The sequence below is a fragment of the Mustela erminea genome, chromosome X, assembly GCF_009829155.1.
Source record: "Mustela erminea isolate mMusErm1 chromosome X, mMusErm1.Pri, whole genome shotgun sequence".
Lineage (NCBI taxonomy): Eukaryota > Metazoa > Chordata > Mammalia > Carnivora > Mustelidae > Mustela > Mustela erminea.
Window position 1 is genome coordinate 129,458,418 of NC_045635.1, and position 18,185 is coordinate 129,476,602.

The window sequence follows — 18,185 nt, forward strand, 5'->3', positions numbered from 1 at the left end:
TTAAAAACTTAGAATTAAAGAAAATTCTACAATGTTTACTTTCCTAAATTAGTGTATACTCTTAAACTATAAAATAAAAACAAGTTTAATGAAAAAAATTTTTAAAGATTTTATTTAGGGGCACCTGGGTGGCTCAGTGGGTTAAAGCCTCTGCCTTCAGCTCAGGTCATGATCCCAGGGTCCTGAGATCGAGCCCTGAATCAGGCTCTCTGCTCGGCAGGGAGCCTGCTTCCCACTCTCTCTCCCTCTCTCTCTCTCTGCCTGCCTCTCTGCCTACTTATGAACTCTGTCTGTCAAATAAATAAATAAAACCTTATAAAAAAGATTTTATTTATTTTATAGAGAGAGAGACAACCTGAGCATAAGGAGAGGCAGAGGCAGAGGGAGAAGCAGTCTCCGCACTGAGCAGGGAGCCCAATGTGGGGCTCCATCCTAGGACCCCAGGATCATGACCTGAGCTGAAGGCAGATGCTTAACTGACTGAGCCACCAAGGTGCCCGAGGGTTAATTAAATTTAAGATGATTTTTAGAACAGGGGTGCCTGGGTGGCTCAGTGGGTTAAGCCGCTGCCTTCAGCTCAGGTCATGATTCCAGGGTCCTGAGATCAAGCCCCGAATCAGGCTCTCTGCTCAGCAGGGAACCTGCTTCCTCCTCTCTCTCTCTGCCTGCCTCTCTGCCTGCTTGTGATCTCTGTCTGTCAAATAAATAAATAAAATCTTAAAAAAAAAAAGATGATTTTTAGAACAACAAGTTACAAATGTTTACTCTTCTCCGATTTTTTTTTTTTTTAAGTAGGCTCCACACCCAGCACAGAGCCCAGTGCAGAGCTCGGTGTGGGGCTTGAATTCACAACTCTGAGATTCAGACCTGAGCTGAAATCAACAGTTGGACTTAACCGACTGAGCCACCCAGGTGCCCTGCTTTTCTACAAGTTTTAAATGCTTTGGGGATACAAATGACACAGATGGATGTGTTTATCTCCAGAAAGCTTTCAGGAAACTTAACACAAAATTTACAAAAGGAACTACTGAGACAGTCCATAGAATGTAATATTTTCTTTCCACGGGCAGTTGCTAAGGAAAAGAAACCTCTTTTAGATGAAAACACAGATGCTTTAATAATTGACCCTTCCCTGCTTATTTCGTCTGAGTCCTACCCTCTCTCACACTTACCTTCTTTGCAAACCAGCAGGGCTCCAATGAGGCCTGAATTCAGGTCTTTCACCAGGTCTACATGAGAAAAATATGAGTAGGTGAGACATGGCGGATCAGAGGCCATTGGCGCGTTCTCTTTAAGGACCTGCCAGACATAGGTATGGCTTTCACCAGGAATGACTTTATCATCTTCCTTCTCCTTTTGGCTGGTCTGATCCTCATATCCAGCACCTAAAGCAAGAAGAGATAACACTGTCCTTTCCATATGCATTGTTCACTCAAGGAAATATAGCAAGTTTATTGTTACCAGTAGATTCTACACAAGAAAGAGACTTTCTGCAACTTAATTTGGAAGACCATCAAGCAGCCTCATATATCCGGCAGAAGTTGTAGACCACTAATGCAAACGTGAGGGGTTGGGTGGTTCTTGCTGTGACCTCCAGGTTCTAACCAATAATACTACTTCTATCATTGCATCTTTTTACCTAGTTCATATCAATTCAACTCAACAGACATACATTGGTTATGTACTTTGTCCCCAACTCTTTAATGAGCACTGGTGAAGGTCACAGAAAGATGAGATACAGAGATTTTCAAAAGTATTTTTTAGAGAGGGGAAGGGGAATGAGGGCAGAGGGACTAGGAAAAAGAGAATCTTAAGCAGACTCCACACCCCACACAGAGGCTGACATGGGGCTCCGTCTCATGATCTTGAGATCATGACCTGAGCCAAAATGTAGAGTCTGACACTTAACCAACTGAGTGACCCAGGTGGCCATTTTTAGAAATGTTTTTAACTTGGCTCTTCTCTGGAGGAGGAGATCACATCAGGGGCAGATATTTTCTGGCTGTCTCATGCTTAGTGATGTTAAAATTAACCCATGGATTAGTTTGATACCTCGATTCTAAATTGAGCACTATCTGGGTTCACTGTTAATGAAGTGTCGTTGCTTCTAGGTCATTTCAGTGGACAGAAGTAGAGAATATTTAAAGAAACTGACATAATGCCTTATGTTTCTACTGAAGCACTTTTCTAGCAACTTCACCATAACTTCCTGGGTTCATAATGGTCTCTGGAGTTGCAGAGCAGCCCAAAGCACTGAGAGGGCTCTTCGTTTATACCTTATCTTATCCCATCACATCTATACATCTGAGAGCGGGACCTCACCAACAGAGCAGTACAAGAGACCCCTGCACTGCCCCTATTCTGCCTTTACTTTTACTACAGACTTTCAGCAGCCAAAGGCCACCTCCAAAGCACAGGTTGGTAGTCCCCACTCTAAAGTGAGCCTCTCCGGCGTATAGGGACACCTCTTCAGTGTGCACTAGATACTACTGGCTTCATCCAGAAGCAACATCAGGCCAACAGCTGCACTTGCCAGAGAGTTGAAGACATTTTTAAAAACCTGAGTTGGCCCCTGGGGATGGAGTGTGTGGTTAAGGTGCCTGTGTGATCATGGGCTGATATTAAATTCTAGAGAGCAGATACATTTGGATAGAGAGGAAGGGAGCCTGAGGGGTTACATAAAGGGATTCAACTATATAATGTTTAATTTCTTAAAGCAAAGATGGCAATATTTTAAGATTTGGCAAAGTGATGGGCACCTGGGTGGTGCAGTTGGTTAAGTGTCCAACTCTTGGTTTCGGCTCAGGTCATGATCTTAGGACCATGGGATCGAGTCCTACAATGGGCTCTGTGCTCTCTCTCTAATAAATAAATCTTTAAAGAAAAAAAAACAAGATTTGGCAAAATGAGGTGATGGTTACGTGTTTGTGTGCTATATTATTTTCTGTACCTTTCTTTGTTTGAAGCATTTCATTAAGAAATGAATATCCTTTTTCCTAATGGTAGTATCTGGAAAGAGGTGTGGGAGGTCTGATAAGAGGCCAACAATGTGTAAAGCTGTCTTGGGGTGAGGATGGCCAGGTAGCACTGAGGTGATGTATTATGAGCTTAGTGAGTGCACCATTCACTAGCTGTAAGACCTTTATCCCTGAGATATAGGAGAATAGGAGGGCATTTGACTCACCTTCGGAAGCTTTCCAATAGGATACACCAACAGCATGAAGACTGACAGGATGAGAAGCCATGTTCTTAAGTATGACGACCACTGTGTCATAAACCTCAGCCCGGATGGTAGGACCCAGCAGACCTGTGAGGATGAGATGCCCCCTAAAGGTTACTTTGAGAGTGGTACTCCATAAAACCTGCTATTATGAAAGTGATGGCCAAAGTCACAGTGGAAAAACATGCACCTGTGATTACTGATAAAAAGCAGTAATGGACCGAATAAATGCATAAACTGCTATCACCACCTCAGTGTCATGGTTGTTGTGAGGATAGATTTCTGGTAATTCACTCAATGCATTCATTCATTCAACTCATATTTGAGTTCCTACTATATTCTAGGAATTGCCCTAGGCACTGGAGATGCAGTAGTGAACAAGACAGATCATGGAAACTACATTCTAGAGAATGTAATGAAGCACATAAAGAAATAAACAAGAAATATTCTGATTGTTGTAAACGCTATAAAAGATGGTGGTGTGCTAGAAAGTTATGAAGCAGGAGACGGAATCCTTTAAACATAGTGGTCAGGAAGGGCATCTTTGAGGAGGCGGCGTTTGAGCAGTGATTGGACTAATTGAAAAGAAGCAAGATTTGTAAATACCTAGTAGAATAATATCCAAAGCAGATAAAATAAATGGAAAAGTACTGAGGCAAGAATAATCTTGACATAGTTGAGTAACGTGTGAATGAACAGGGGAATAGCAGAAAATAAGGTTATAAAGGCAGGCAGGGAACATAACATGTAGGACTTTGTAAGCCACAGGAGTTTGCTTGCATTTGGAACTTACAAGAAGAAAGCAGACTTGGGACTCATTTTAGATGAAGAGTCAACAAGACTTGCTGATGGACTGGAAGTTAGAGAGCAGCCAGGAAGAATTCCTGCAGTTTGGGTTTGTGCAACTGGGTGGTAGTCAGGCCAAGATTCAGAGAAGTAAGAAAATCAAAACTTCTGACTTACGGACATATTAAGTATAAGATGCCTACAAATAATTTATTGAATGAAGTAGATTCAAAGGGACAAAAATATGAAAGAGATTTATTTTTCATAGATTCTAACTGTGTTATGTGGAGGGGCACCTGGGTGGCTCAGTGGGTTAAAGCCTCTGCCTCTGGCTCAGGTGATGATCTCAGGGTCCTGGGATCGAGGCCTGCATTGGGCTCTCTGCTCAGCAGGGAGCCTGCTTCCTCCCTCTCCCTTTGCACTGCCCCCTGCTTGTACTCTCTCTTCATGTCAAATAAAATCTTTTAATTTAAATAAAATATTTATATATGGATATTTAAAGATTTTATTTATTTATTTGACAGACAGAGATCACAAGCAGGCAGAGAGGCAGCCAGAGAGAGAGGAGGAAGCAGGCTCCCCACGGAGCACAGAGCCCAATGTGGGGCCTAATCCCAGGACCCTGGGATCATGACCTGAGCTGAAGGCAGACGCTTTAACCCACTGAGCCACCCAGGTGCCCCAGTAAATAAAATCTTAAAAAAAAACCCTGTGTTAAGTGGAGTTTCCCCGCTTGCACTTTGAACAGTCCCAAATTTTTTCCAGTAACCACCACATATTAGCAGTATCATATCAGTCCAGTTATACTAGTCTAACTTAATATCAAACATTTGGTGTGTCCTGAAATTTAAGGGTCCCTCCCTCCTCCAGCTTTCTCATCTTCTTGTCTTAATCCACCTCCCCCACTCACCTTACTGCCTCCTGGCCTTTGAAGCTTGGAGCTAGTGAGAAAAGGATCACAGAAAGAGGCACGATGACAAGATGTTTCTTGGAAAGAAGAGTGATAATGTGGCTTTGTTAGTGCCTGGTTGTGGGATGTGCCAAAATTCTGTTTCTTTCTTTCTTAGGGAACTTGTATGAGTTCTTTGGAGACTCTACCCTTCCCAGCCCTTCCCAACCTTCCCTTCTCCAGCTGTCCCTTGTCTCTCTCTTACCACTTTCTGCTTCTGGCAATACAATCAGAGACGTTTTCTATTGGGGTCACCTAGCCCTGGCAGGAAGACCTCTCAGACAGGATCTTCTTCTTCTTCTTCTTTTTTTTTTTTTTAAAATTTCATTTATTATTATACAGACAAAGATCACAGGTAGGCAGAGAGGCAGGCAGAGTGGCGGGGGGGGGGGGGAGCAGGCTCCCTGCTGAGCAGAGAGCCTGATGCGGGGCTTGATGCCAGCACCCTGATACCCTGACCTGAGTGGAAGGCAGAGGCTTTAACCCACTGAGCCACCCAGGTGCCCCATTAGACAGGGTCTTCTTGAGACAAATCTTGTTCTATGACCTTCCTCATTTCACACTGCTGTAACCTACTATCCTTATTATGCCATCAGGGGAAGTTCCTCCAATTCTCTGACCTTGAATGTTTTTTCAGATAAAAAGGAGAAAGTAGTCAGAGTCTTATGAGCTCCACAAGTCTTATGTCAAAACTTCTACAAGGTTCTCCTAAAGCTTCCCTCACTACAGCTTGGCATGAGAGTGAAAACTCCCTCCCACTATGGGGAAGCAAACATACAAATCACCAAGTATGGTTAACAAAGAAATCCTCAAATCTAAATTACTTCATAAGTGCCTAGCTGCCTTTTATTTAGGCTTGAGGTACAAGATGGGCTGAGGGTTGCAGGACCAATTTTGGGCCACTACCTGAACAAATTTTAATTCAGATTCTAGTTAGTTAACATACAGTAGAATATTTGTTTCAGGAGTAGGGGCACCTGGGTGGGTTGCTTGGTTAAGTGTATGACTCTTGATGTCTGTTTACGTCATGATCTCAGGGTCTTGAGATTAAGCCCTGCATCAGGCTCTGTTTTGGGTGTGGAGCCTGGGAGTCTCTCTGCTCTACTTCCTCCTTCTCTCTCTCTAAATACATATATATACACACATATGTACATTTATAAAAATATGTGTGTGTATGTATATATATGTCTGTATGTATACACACACACACACACGTACATACATACATATACTAGTTTCAGGAGTAGCATTCAGTGATTCATCACTTCTATACAATATCCAGTGCTCATCATAACATGTGTTCTTTTTTTTCCCTAAGAATTTATTTATTTATTTGACAGACAGAGATCACAAGTATGCAGAGAGGCAGGCAGAGAAAGAGAGGAGGAAGCAGGCTCCCTGCTGAGCAGAGCCGGATGTGGGACTTAATCCCAGGACTCTGAGATCATGATCTGAGTCGAAGGCAGAGGCTTAACCCACTGAGCCACCCAGGCGCCCAACATGTGTCCTTCTTAATACCCACCACCAATCTAGCCTGTTCTCTATTGTTAAGAGTCTCTCATGGTTTGTTTCCACCTCAATAAAATTTACTTCCTTTTTCTTACTCCAAAATTTCAAACTGGGTAAAACTAACCTTTTATAATATTTTAAAATAATCTCTACACCCAACGTAGGGCTTGAACTCACAACCCCAGGATCAAGAGTCACATGCTTTAGCAACTGAGCCAGCTAGCTGCTCCCAGTCTCTCTTTAGAATTTGGGGATATTTGTCACATATAATTCTCCAAAATAATTCTCAGGTAGGAGATGTCTCATTCTGATATCCTGTTATATGCTTATTTGACATCTGAGAGGACGTATCAAGTCTGCACTGAAGATCTAAACCTGGGAGTGACTGGCATAGAGATGTCTTAAAATTGTGAGACTGGGTGAGATCAGCTAGTGATCGAAGGTCAAGAGAAGACAGAACAAACCCAGGTCCAAGACCCAGAGCACTCCAAAGTCCAGAGAACAAGCAGAGGAGGAAAGCCCAGCAAAGAGACGGAGACTACCAGCAGGTGGTAGTAAGGGAGGCCTGGGGGATCCTTGCTAGAGCACAAGATACTCAGTTCCATAATAAACAGTCAATATTGTTTATATTACCCATCCACGGTGGCCTGGGCTTGGCAATGTTGAAAAGGTCATCTGTAAACTCTACAAACACAGTCTTTTTGTACATGACTGACGTGTTGAATGGCAAAGAACTCGGCACCCTAGGAGAAAACCTGTGTGAAGAAAAGAAAAAGTCATTCATTTTGGTGGACCTTCTTTGAACCCACTTTTCAGCAGCTGGAAGTAAAGCTTCCATTCCACCTTCCTCTACTGTTAACAAGGCAAACTGGAAACTCTATAAATCCCTTCTATAGACGGGTTCCCAACATTTTCCCCTCTCTCTACCTGACAAGTGGTCATTATACTTAAGAACATGGCTTCTCATCCTGTCAATGTCCTTGCTGCTGGCCCAGGTTTGAATCCTGAGTATACCCGTCACTAGCTGTGAGGCTTTGCATTCAATTTTCCTTTACCCCTGAGATGACAGAACAGGAGGACACTAGACTCACCTTCAAAATGAAAAACTCTGTGCTAGGACAGAATATTTAAAATGAGTACATCTGAAAACACATCCAGAATATATACAGAAGTCTCAAAAATAACAAGACAAACAGTGTAATTTCAAAATGGCCCAAACTCTGAACAGACAGTTCATCAAAGGAAATACAGGAACAACCAGTCACACATGCAAAGATGCTCAGAATCTTTAGTCGTCAGAGAAATGCAAATTAAACCTACAGTGAAACTGGTTTAGGTTGGTTTAGGTCATGCTAAGACCTACCACAGACTGTGCTAAGATGAAAACACTGATACATTAGGTGCCATATGATAAAATAAATCACAAATCCTGCATGCAAGTTCAACTGATCCCCCTTTCATTCTCCATTTAAAATCCAACCCTTGCTTTGTAGTAACACCAGGAAGGAAAGAGCGGCTGGTCCTTCAGAGCAGGATGGGGGAAACCACCTAGTGGGTGGGTTCTCCTTACATCGTGGTTTGTATGGCAACGTTTGTTTTGGTAAATAGGATAGAAATGGGTAAGAAGAGAGTAGAGGGCCTCGTTATAAAAAGACACACGGATGCAGTTCAGTCCCCCAGGTGGTCTGAACTGCTGAGCTAGTAACCCTGTACATTCTCTGCCTGGTTACTGCCAAGTGTCAGGGTCTAGAATCTGACAGTAGACAGCAAGCTCAGGCACCACCCAGCCAGCCCCTTCCAGTTTCTGGATAAGGATAAGGTTCCAGGAACCTGGATGAATGGCCAGACAGGGACCCCCACCCTTACTACTTGGTGTCAAACCCATTTCCTGGTCCTCTGCATAAATTTTGGGTCTGTGAACCAATGCTTTTTCAGTCTGACTAATGTCAGAAACAATTAGGTTTTCATTTACATGTCTCCTCTCAACATTTGTAGACGTGGTTGTAATTCCAACAAGGGCAGTTTTCATCTGTCACTCCCCTGAAGCCTAGTGCACTCATTTCAGAGCTCAGCTCAGGGTGAAGGTATCAGAGGGGCTCTAATTAGTGTGGTAAAACACATAAAACATAAAATTCACTCTCCAACATGTTGAAGTGTAGAGCTCAGTGGTACTAAGTACAACCATCACCACCATCTAGCTCTGTAACTCTTACCTTGCAAAACTGAAACTCAGTACCCATTAAACAACAACTTGTCCTTCCCCGCTCCCCTCAGCCTCTGAAACCACCATTCTGTTTTCTGTTGCCATGATTTTGACCATTCTAGGGACCTCATATAAGTGGGATTATAAGGTATTTGTCTTTTTGTGACGGGTTTAATGTCCTTAAGATTGATCCATGTTGTAGCAGGTGTCAAAATTCTCTTCCTTTCAAGGCTGAATAACATTGCATTGGATGAATAGACCACATGTTGTTTATCCGTTCGTCCATAGACAGACACTTGGGTTGCTTCTGCATTTTAGCTATTGAGAATAATGCTGCTGTGAACATGGTTAGACACGTATCTCTTCAAGATCCTGCTTTCAATTATTTTGAGTAAATACCCAGAAATGGAATTAATGGATTATATGGTAATTTAAAAAAAGTTTTTAAGAGTCACCATCCTCTTTTTCACAGGAGCACCACCATTTTATATTGCAACCAACAGTGCAGAAGTGTTCCAATGCATCTACATCCTCACCAACACTTATTTTCTGGTTTTCTTTGTATAATAGCCATTCTAATGGGTGAGAGATTCTATCTCTTTGTGGTTTTAATTTGTATTTCCCTAGGTGAGTTTGAGCATCTTTTCACGTGCTTATTGGCCATTTGTGTACATTCTTTTTTTTTTTCCATTTGTGTACATTCTTTGGAGAAATGTCTATTCAAGTCCGTTTTGTCCATTTCTGAATTAGGTTGTTTGCTTACTTTTTCTTTTTAAGATTTTGTTTTTTAAGTGATCTCTACTCCCAACATGGGGCTTGAACTCACAACCCTGAGACCAAGAGTCCCATGCTCCACTGATTGAGCCAGCCAGGCACCCCTTCCTTATTGAGTTTTAAGGAGTTCTCCATATACAGGTTTCCCCTGCTATCCAAAAGTAGAACATGCCTATTAAACCTTTTGTAAACTGAAATGGCAGAAAACAAAGAAGCAACTTCCATTCTGTAAAAGGCCCAATCCTCTTCAGATTTTTTTTTTTAGTTAGTGAAAACAGATACTAATGTAGGTAGTTTGTAAAAGCAAAGCATTGTAAAGCAAACTTTCAGATAGTGAGGGAAATGTGTATTTTGGATATTAATCTCTTAGTATTTTAAAACAAAAATAAAAATTAAAAAAGATTTTATTTATTATATAAATAACAAAAAAATTTTTTTTTTTTTTTTAAATTTTATTTGTTTATTTGACAGACAGAGATCACAGTAGACAGAGAGGCAGGCAGAGAGAGAGAGGGAAGCAGGCTCCCCGCTGAGCAGAAAGCCCGATGCGGGACTCGATCCCAGGACCCTGAGATCATGACCTGAGCCGAAGACAGCGGCTTAACCCACTGAGCCACCCAGGCGCCCCAAAAAAAAATTTTTTAAATAAATGGGGAAAGGGGTAGAGGGAGAGAATCCTCAAGCAGACTTTCTGCTGAGCATGAAGACCAATGTCAGTCTCACGACCCTGAGATCATGACTTGAGCTGAAATCAAGAATCAGATGCTCAACCAACTAAGCCACCCAGGAACCCCAAGAGTCCCTTTGACAGACTCATGAGTAGCCTGGATATGGCTAAGGAAGGAATCTCTGAGCTTGAAACTATGACCACAGGAGCTTTTAAACTTAAAAGCGAAGAGAAAAAAACAGAGTGATGAAAACCAGATTAGAATATCCAAGCACTGTGAGACAACTACAAAAGTTGTAATACATACAACAGAATAGCAGAAGAAAAAGAAAGAAAGGAAGGGACAGAAGTAGTATTTGAAGCAATAATGAGAATTTCCCCAAATTAATGTCATTCACCGACACACAGATCTAGGAAGCTCAGAGGACACCATGCAGGACAAATGCCTAACCCTAACCCAAAACTATTTATTTCTAGACGAATCATATCCAAACTTCAGAAAATCAAAGGTAAATAAAACATCTTGAAAGAAACCACAGGGTAAACACCTTACCCAAAGAGGATCAAAGAAAAGAATTACATGCAACTTCTCCTCAGAAACCATGCAAGCAAGAAGAGAGTAGGGTGTTGCATATCTAAAGTGTTGGGAGGAAGAAAAACAACAACCAACCTCGAATTCTCTACCCTGCAAAATTATCTTTCAACAGTGATGGAGAAATAACAACTCCCACACACACAAAAATGGAGGGAATTTGCTGCCAGTAGAGCTGCCTTACAAGAAATATTACAACAAACTACACAGAGAGAGGGAAATTAAAATTAAAATTAAGAACTCGGATCTACATAAAGAAAGGAAGAGCATCAAAGAATGAAAAAGTGGAGAGTATCCACCACAAAAAAGGCACCAAGTCTCAGTCACTGCAACTCCAACCCTGCCAGAATGGACATACGAATGGAGGAGCCACGGTGGAGCCTGCTCGTGGACATGACATCACAGACTCACCAAAGCTGCTCCAGCGACTGCTGCTGGAGTGTCCACCTTGACAGCCACAGAGACCAGCACTGAGCCCCTGATACGTCACAACAGCCCAAGGAAACAATTCAGATATTAGTGAGCCTCGATAAGTACCAATAAACTTCCTGCGTGCCTGCACACACGCACAAAGAGAAAAAAAAGCAGACATCCTTTTCTTTTTTTTTTTTTTTTCATTTGTGTGCTTAAAAAGCTACAAAATCACTCAAGGAAGCACAGATGTTCTCATTATTTGAACAATGTTTTCTGGAAAGAATGTTTTTTATCTGCATTGTTTTTGGACATTCTGCAGCAGCTGTGAATCTGTGACAAAGCCGCCGCCCGAGGTCAGTGGACGACGTCATCAGGACACTGCAGGGGACTCCCGAGAACTTAGGACGTGCTGAGGTGCTTCCCAGTGGAAGCGCAGCTAAGAACCCGGAGACCTCGTTGGAGAGGCACAGGGTGACCCTCCAGCCACTGAAAGCACCTTTGCACCTGTGTATCAAGTTGACCCATCTGTAAATAAAACTCAGGTTTTTTCCTCCACTAGCAGCTGGTCATCAGGGCTTCCCTACGCGACCCTGGGTTAGGCCTCTCCCTGGGCCCCCCACCCCCACTTCTTCCCTGTCCTCCCCTTCCCGGGTGCGGGTCCTCTGAGCGCTCTCAATAAACTTCCCGCACGGCCATCTAACCCTCACGGTCCACTTCCAGGAAGCTCAACCCCATATTAATTCATATTTAAATGTGCTCTAATTTCATCCATCTCTAAAACTTCCCACGGCACTAGCCTTGGCATAAACCTACATGGCTTGTAGTCACTGAACAATATCTGGTGCCCATATCATCAATCGAACCCCTCTGTTCAATCCACTTGTCCCATCTCCCAGCCACTTTGAGAACTATGCCCTTCCACACTCATCAACTCACCCCTTTTCCCATTTTGTCTCCTTGGTTCTGCAGAGTCTACTCCACCCAGTTTTTCCAAAGCTTCCACCACTTTCTAACAAAACCGAGACCCATGTCAAGAGACAGGTATTTTGATGTCCAATAGTACTGTACTTCTACTTTAATATTTCTGACTAAACTGAAAATGTAAGACATACAGAATGTTTACTAGAGGAAACAGGATCCAGAGCACACAGAAACACTTCTTTTCTCCCTCTAAGGAAAGAGGCAAAAATCAGAGGCAAAAGAAATAAGCTTGCGGGACAGAGAAACAGAAAGACTAGGCGCTATTCAAGGGGCCATTCCTAAGAGCATCAGCACCACCCAGGTCTCTGATTCAGTTCTGAGATGTGCATATTTAGGACCTTTTCTGTTAGAGTGAAGAGTTTCCACTGGTGCAGAAACACGTGATGTATGTGCCTGAGTCAGTTTCACAGTAATCTGCACAGTAAATGACAAAATGTTCCAGGGTTCATGGGTTTTACTCCTTCCTAACTTCTGTGGGATTTTTGTTTATGCATTTCCCTTGGGATTTGAAATTTAAATCTTGCCAAATCTATTTAGCAACAATGTCCTTCACATGAACTGTTCTTTCACATTTTACCTAAAAAGAATCGGAAAACCTATTATATTCCCTGACCTTTGCTTAGAAGAAGTTGAGCAGCTGCAGGAACAGATAATATAAAACTGAATTTCCCCAGATGTTTATTTCAAAACTTGGCAGAGGTTGTCAGGATGTGTCCAGAGTCAGCTTATCCCGTTAATCAGTATCAAAATAATCCAGGCTATAAAATGGTATCATCAAAATAAAAATTCTATCAACTTCTTCCCGGTAAAAATACATGTGACTGCTCACACAACAACAGAAAGCCAGATAACAAATAAATCATTTTCTCCATTGAATTCACTATAGCACAGGCTGTATGCTAGATGGAAGCTATAGTACAAAATACAATGTAGTAAGTACAATTATTTTAATAATTTTTAACAAGACCTATGTTAATGGATAAGTGGCTGATTGTTCAGTTAGAGATCAGGCTACTGACCATCTGGGCCTCTACTTTAGGTTCATTAACAACTGCAGGGTATATAGACTATAGAAGGAACTTGAATCCATTCCTCATACTAATAAAAATTAATTCAGCATATCCAAGGCCTAAATATAAGAGCTAATACTATAAAACTTGTGGGTGCAAATATAGGCATAATTCTGTGTGACCCTGGATTTGGCAACAGTTCCTTAGACAAGACATCAAAAGCACAAGGAACTAAAGGGGAAAAAGAAATAGATAAACTGGACTTCATCAAAATGAAAAACTCGGTGCTAGGATAGAATATTTAAAATGAGTACATCTGAAAACACATCCAGAATATATACAAAATTCTCAAAAATAACAAGACCAACAATGCAATTTCAAAATGGGCCAAACTCTGAACAGACAGTTCATCAAAGGACATACAGGGGGGGCGCCTGGGTGGCTCAGTGGGTTAAGCCTCTGCCTTCAGCTCAGGTCATGATCTCAGGGTCCTGGGATCGAGTCCCGCATCAGGCTCTCTGCTCAGTGGGGAACCTGCTTCTTCCTCTCTCTCTGCCTGCCTCTCTACCTGCTTGTGATCTCTCTCTGTCAAATAAACAAATAAAATCTTTAAAAAAAAATAAAAGGACATACAGGAACAGCCAGTTACACATGCAAAGGTGCTCAGAATCTTTAGTCATCAGAGAAATGCAAATTAAACCTACAGTGAGATACCACCACAGAGTCATTAAAATAACTAACGTAAATACTGGCAACATCAAGCATTGTCCAGGATGTGTTGCAACTGGCACTGTCATGTGTAGTTGGTGGGAATATAACATGGTTATATTGGGAGTTGGCGGTTCTTATAGTTAAACATGCATTTCCCGTATCACCCAGCAATTTCATTCTTAGACATCTGGTTGAGATAAGTGAAAACAGATGTCCACACAAAAGCTTGTACAGGACTGCTCACAGCAGGTGTTTTTCTATTAGCCCCCAAACTGGAAACAATCCAAATGTCATGTGGCAGTGAATGGACACACCTATTGTGATATATTCCCATAATGAAGCAGCAATCAGCAACACAAGGAATAAAACTACTTTGTGCTACAATCTGGATGAATTTCTAAATCATGATGGTAAACATAAAAAGCCAGACACTCAAGAGTGCATACTGTATGATTCTAATGATATATAAATCTTAAACAGTCAAAAATGAATCCAGAAAGCAGCCTGTTGCCAAGGGCCAGGTCAGGATAGGGAGACTCACTGGAAAGTTGCGGAAGGACTAATATAAATGTTCTGTGTATTGATTAAAGTGGTGGTGATGTAACTTGCACCCATTTGTCGAAACTTACCAAACTGCATCTTAAAAATATGTGTGTTTCACTGTATGTAAATTATACCTGTGGTAGGCAAAATTTTGCTTCTCTTTGCCTCTCCCCTTTGGTGTTATGCTCATGAATATGTTATCTTACACAGCTAAAGAAACTTTGTGGGTGGAATTAAAGTTGCTAATTAGCTGGTCTTGAGAAGGAGAGATTATCCTGATATATCTGGGTGGACCCAAAGTAATCATAAGGTTCTTAAAAGTGCAACAGGAAGGCAGAAAAGTTCAGAGAGATGAGGTAGAAGTTGAAGTCAGAATGATTTAAAGCTTGAGAGAGACTAGTCTGAGGATGAAGGGCCCTACGTGGAACTTCAGAGAAGGAGATGAATTCCAGTAACAATGGCAGCCTTGTCAACAATTTGATTTTGGTCTTGTAGGACCCTGAGTAAGGTGCTCAGGCCAGCCCGCCTGGCTTCTGAGCTACTAAAATCGTAATAAATACTTGGGTGTTGTTGAAAGCTGTAAAGTTTGAGGTAATGTGTTACACAGCAAGAAAAAACTATTATAATACTCAAAGTTGAACCAAATACTAAGAAATAACTGACAAACAAAAATGCTATTAAAATTCATGCTCCTAAATGAAGCTGGTTCTTTGGAAAAATAATGAAATTGATAAAGCTCTAGCCACACTTATTAAAAAGAAAAAAGATCCAAATACATAAAATCACAAATGAGAGGGGAGAAATCACAACCAACACCACAGAAATACAAACAATTGGAAGTGAATGTTATTGAAAACTACACGCCAACAAATTGGACAACCTAGAAGAAATGGATACAGACTAGAAACACATAAACTACCAAAACTGAAACAGGAAAAAGTAGAAAACTTGAACAGATTCATAACCAGTAAAGATATTGAATCAGTAATCAAAAAATCTCCCAACAAACAAAACTCCAGGACCAGATGGCTTCCCAGGAGAATTGTACCAAACATTTAAAGAAGAGTTAATACCTATTCTTCTCAAACTATTCCAAAAAACGGAAAAGGAAGCAAAACTTGCAAATTCAATCTATTACCCCGTTCCCAAATGAGATAAAGACCCCGCTAAAAAAGAGAACAACAGGCCAACAACCCCAATGAACATGGATGCAAAAATTCTCAGTAAAATACCAGCCAACCAAATCCAACAGTACATTAAAATAATCATTCACCATGACTGAGTGGGATTTATTCCTAGGTTGCAAGGGTGGTTCAATATTCAATCAATCAATGTGATACACATTAATACAAGAAAGGACAAGAATCATATGATCATTTCAGTAGATGCAAAAAAAGCATCTGACAAAGTACAACATCTATTCATGATAAAAACCCTCAACAAAGTAGGTTTAGAGGGAACATGCCTCAACATAATAAAGGCCACCTATGAAAAACCCACAGCTAACAACATCCTCGATGGGGAAAAACTGAGAGTTTTTCTCCTAAGTTCAGGGAGCATAACAGGGAGGTCCAGTCTCACCACTTTTGTTCAACATAGTACTGGAGGTCCTACACACAGCAATTTGACAACACAAAGAAATAAAAAGCATCCAAATCCACAAGGAAGAAATCAAACTTCAACTATTTGTAGATGACATGCTACTCTATGTAGAAAGCCTGAAAGAGTCCACCAAAAAACCTACTAGAAATGACACACAAATTCAGTAAAGTTGCAGGATATACAACATGCAGAAATCTGTTGCACTTCTATACAATGATAATAAAACAGCAGAAAGAGAAATTAAGGAATCAATTCCATTTACAATCAAAATTATAAGTACCAAAAATAATAAGATAATAAGATGAAAAGAAGATAATAATAAGATAAAAATAATAAGATACCTAGGAATAAACTTAACCAAAGAAGTTGAAAGACCTGTACTGTGAAAACTATAAAATACAGATGAAAGAAACTGAAGAGGACACAAAGAGATGTAAAACAACAACAACAACAACAACAAAAACCAACCAAAAACAAAACTCCATGCTCATGGATTGGAAGAACAAACATTGTTAATAATGTCTATAGCATGGAGGACATTAGGGGAAGGAAGGGAAAACTGAAGTGTGTGTGGGGGGAATCAGAGGGGGAGATGATTGTAAGAGACTATGGACTCCGTACTCCAGGAAACAATCTGAGGGTTTCAGAGGGGAGAGGGGTGGGTGGATGGGATAGCCTGGTGATGGCTATTGAAGGCACGTGTTGCAATGAGCAATGGGTATTATAAGCAAACAATGAATCATGGAACACTACTAAAAGACAACCTACAAAATAGAAGATAATTGCAAATAACATAGCTGATAAAAGGTTAGTAAAAGTTAGAACTTATAAAACTCAACACCCAAAGAATGAATCATTCAATTAAAAAATGGGCAGAAGACATGAGCAGACATTTCTCCAAAGAAGAAATCCAGATGTCCAACAGACACATGAAAAGATGCTCAACATCACTGATCATCAGGGAGATGCAGATCAAAACAATGAGATCCCACCTCACACTAGTCAGCATAGCTAAACTCAACAACACAAGACACAGGTGGAAAAAAACAGAAAAGGAAGCAAAACTTGCAAATTCAATGTATTGCCCTGTTGGTGGGAATGCAAACTGGTGTAGCCACTCTAGAAAACAGTACAGAGGGTCCTCAAAAAGTTAAACACAGAACCAATGTACAACCCAGCAACCACACTACTAGTTATTTACCCAAATACAAAAAGACTAATTCAAAGGGATACATGCACCCCAATGTTTATAGCAGCATTATCTACAGTAGCCAGATTATGGAAACAGCCCAAGAGTCACTGACTGATAAGATGTGGGGTGTACATATATATACATTACTGAGCCATCAAAAAGAATGAACTCTTGCCATTTGCAATAGCATGAACGGAGCCAGAGAGTATGATGCTAAGTTAAGTCAGTCAGAGAAAGAGAAGTACCATATGACTTCACTCATATGTGGAATTTAAAAAACAAAACAAGCAAAGAAGAAGAGATATAAACCACAAAATAGACTCTTAAGAGAACAAACTGATGTTTACCAGAGGAGAGGAACGTGGGTTAGGGTTGAGGAGAGCACTTGGAGATTAAGGCCGAGCACTAGGTGTTGAATGAAGTGTTGCATCACTGTACTGTACACCTAAAACGAAGTAACCCTAACTGAACTGTTAGTAACTGGGATTTAAATAAAAACTTCAGAAAAATAAAGAAAAAAATTATGTTTCTAAATGAAACCCAAGACAATATTATAAACTACTGTAAATAATGAAAACTTCATATCATAACCTGTGTGACATGCAAACATTGTTCTCTGAGAAAAATGTACAACTTTAAATGCCTTCACTATTAAAAACAAAGGGCAAAGGAAAAATTACATCACTTTTCCTAAGGTATTAGAAAAAAATGGGGCGCCTGGGTGGCTCAGTGGGTTAAGCCTCTGCCTTCGGCTCAGGTCATGATCTCAGGGTCCTGGGATCGAGCCCCGCATCGGGCTCTCCACTCTGTGGGGAGCCTGTTTCCTCCTCTCTGTCTCTCTGCCTACCTCTCTGCCTACTTGTGATCTCTCTTTATCAAATAAATAAATAAAATCTTTAAAAAAAGAAAAAAATGCAGCATAGTAAGCCAAAAGAAACTAAGAGATCATTGACAAAGATAAAACCTAAAAATAAACATTAAAAAATAACTGGGGTGGGTGGCACAGTGTGGCACAGTTGGTTGAGTGTCCAA

The 18,185-nt window shown here is 41.0% G+C and overlaps 1 protein-coding gene across 2 annotated transcripts in view; it reads right to left on the reverse strand.

The window, feature by feature from the left end:
- F8 (coagulation factor VIII) overlaps positions 1-18,185 on the reverse strand; it is a 110,654-nt gene that overhangs the window by 88,609 nt on the left and 3,860 nt on the right. For both annotated transcript variants that reach the window (XM_032330388.1, XM_032330387.1), the window contains exons 2-4: positions 7,098-7,219; positions 3,185-3,307; positions 1,173-1,385 (exon numbers count right to left, since the gene is read on the reverse strand). In XM_032330388.1, the coding sequence (XP_032186279.1) occupies positions 1,173-1,385; positions 3,185-3,307; positions 7,098-7,219 (458 nt within the window). The remainder of the gene's footprint in view (positions 1-1,172; positions 1,386-3,184; positions 3,308-7,097; positions 7,220-18,185) is intronic.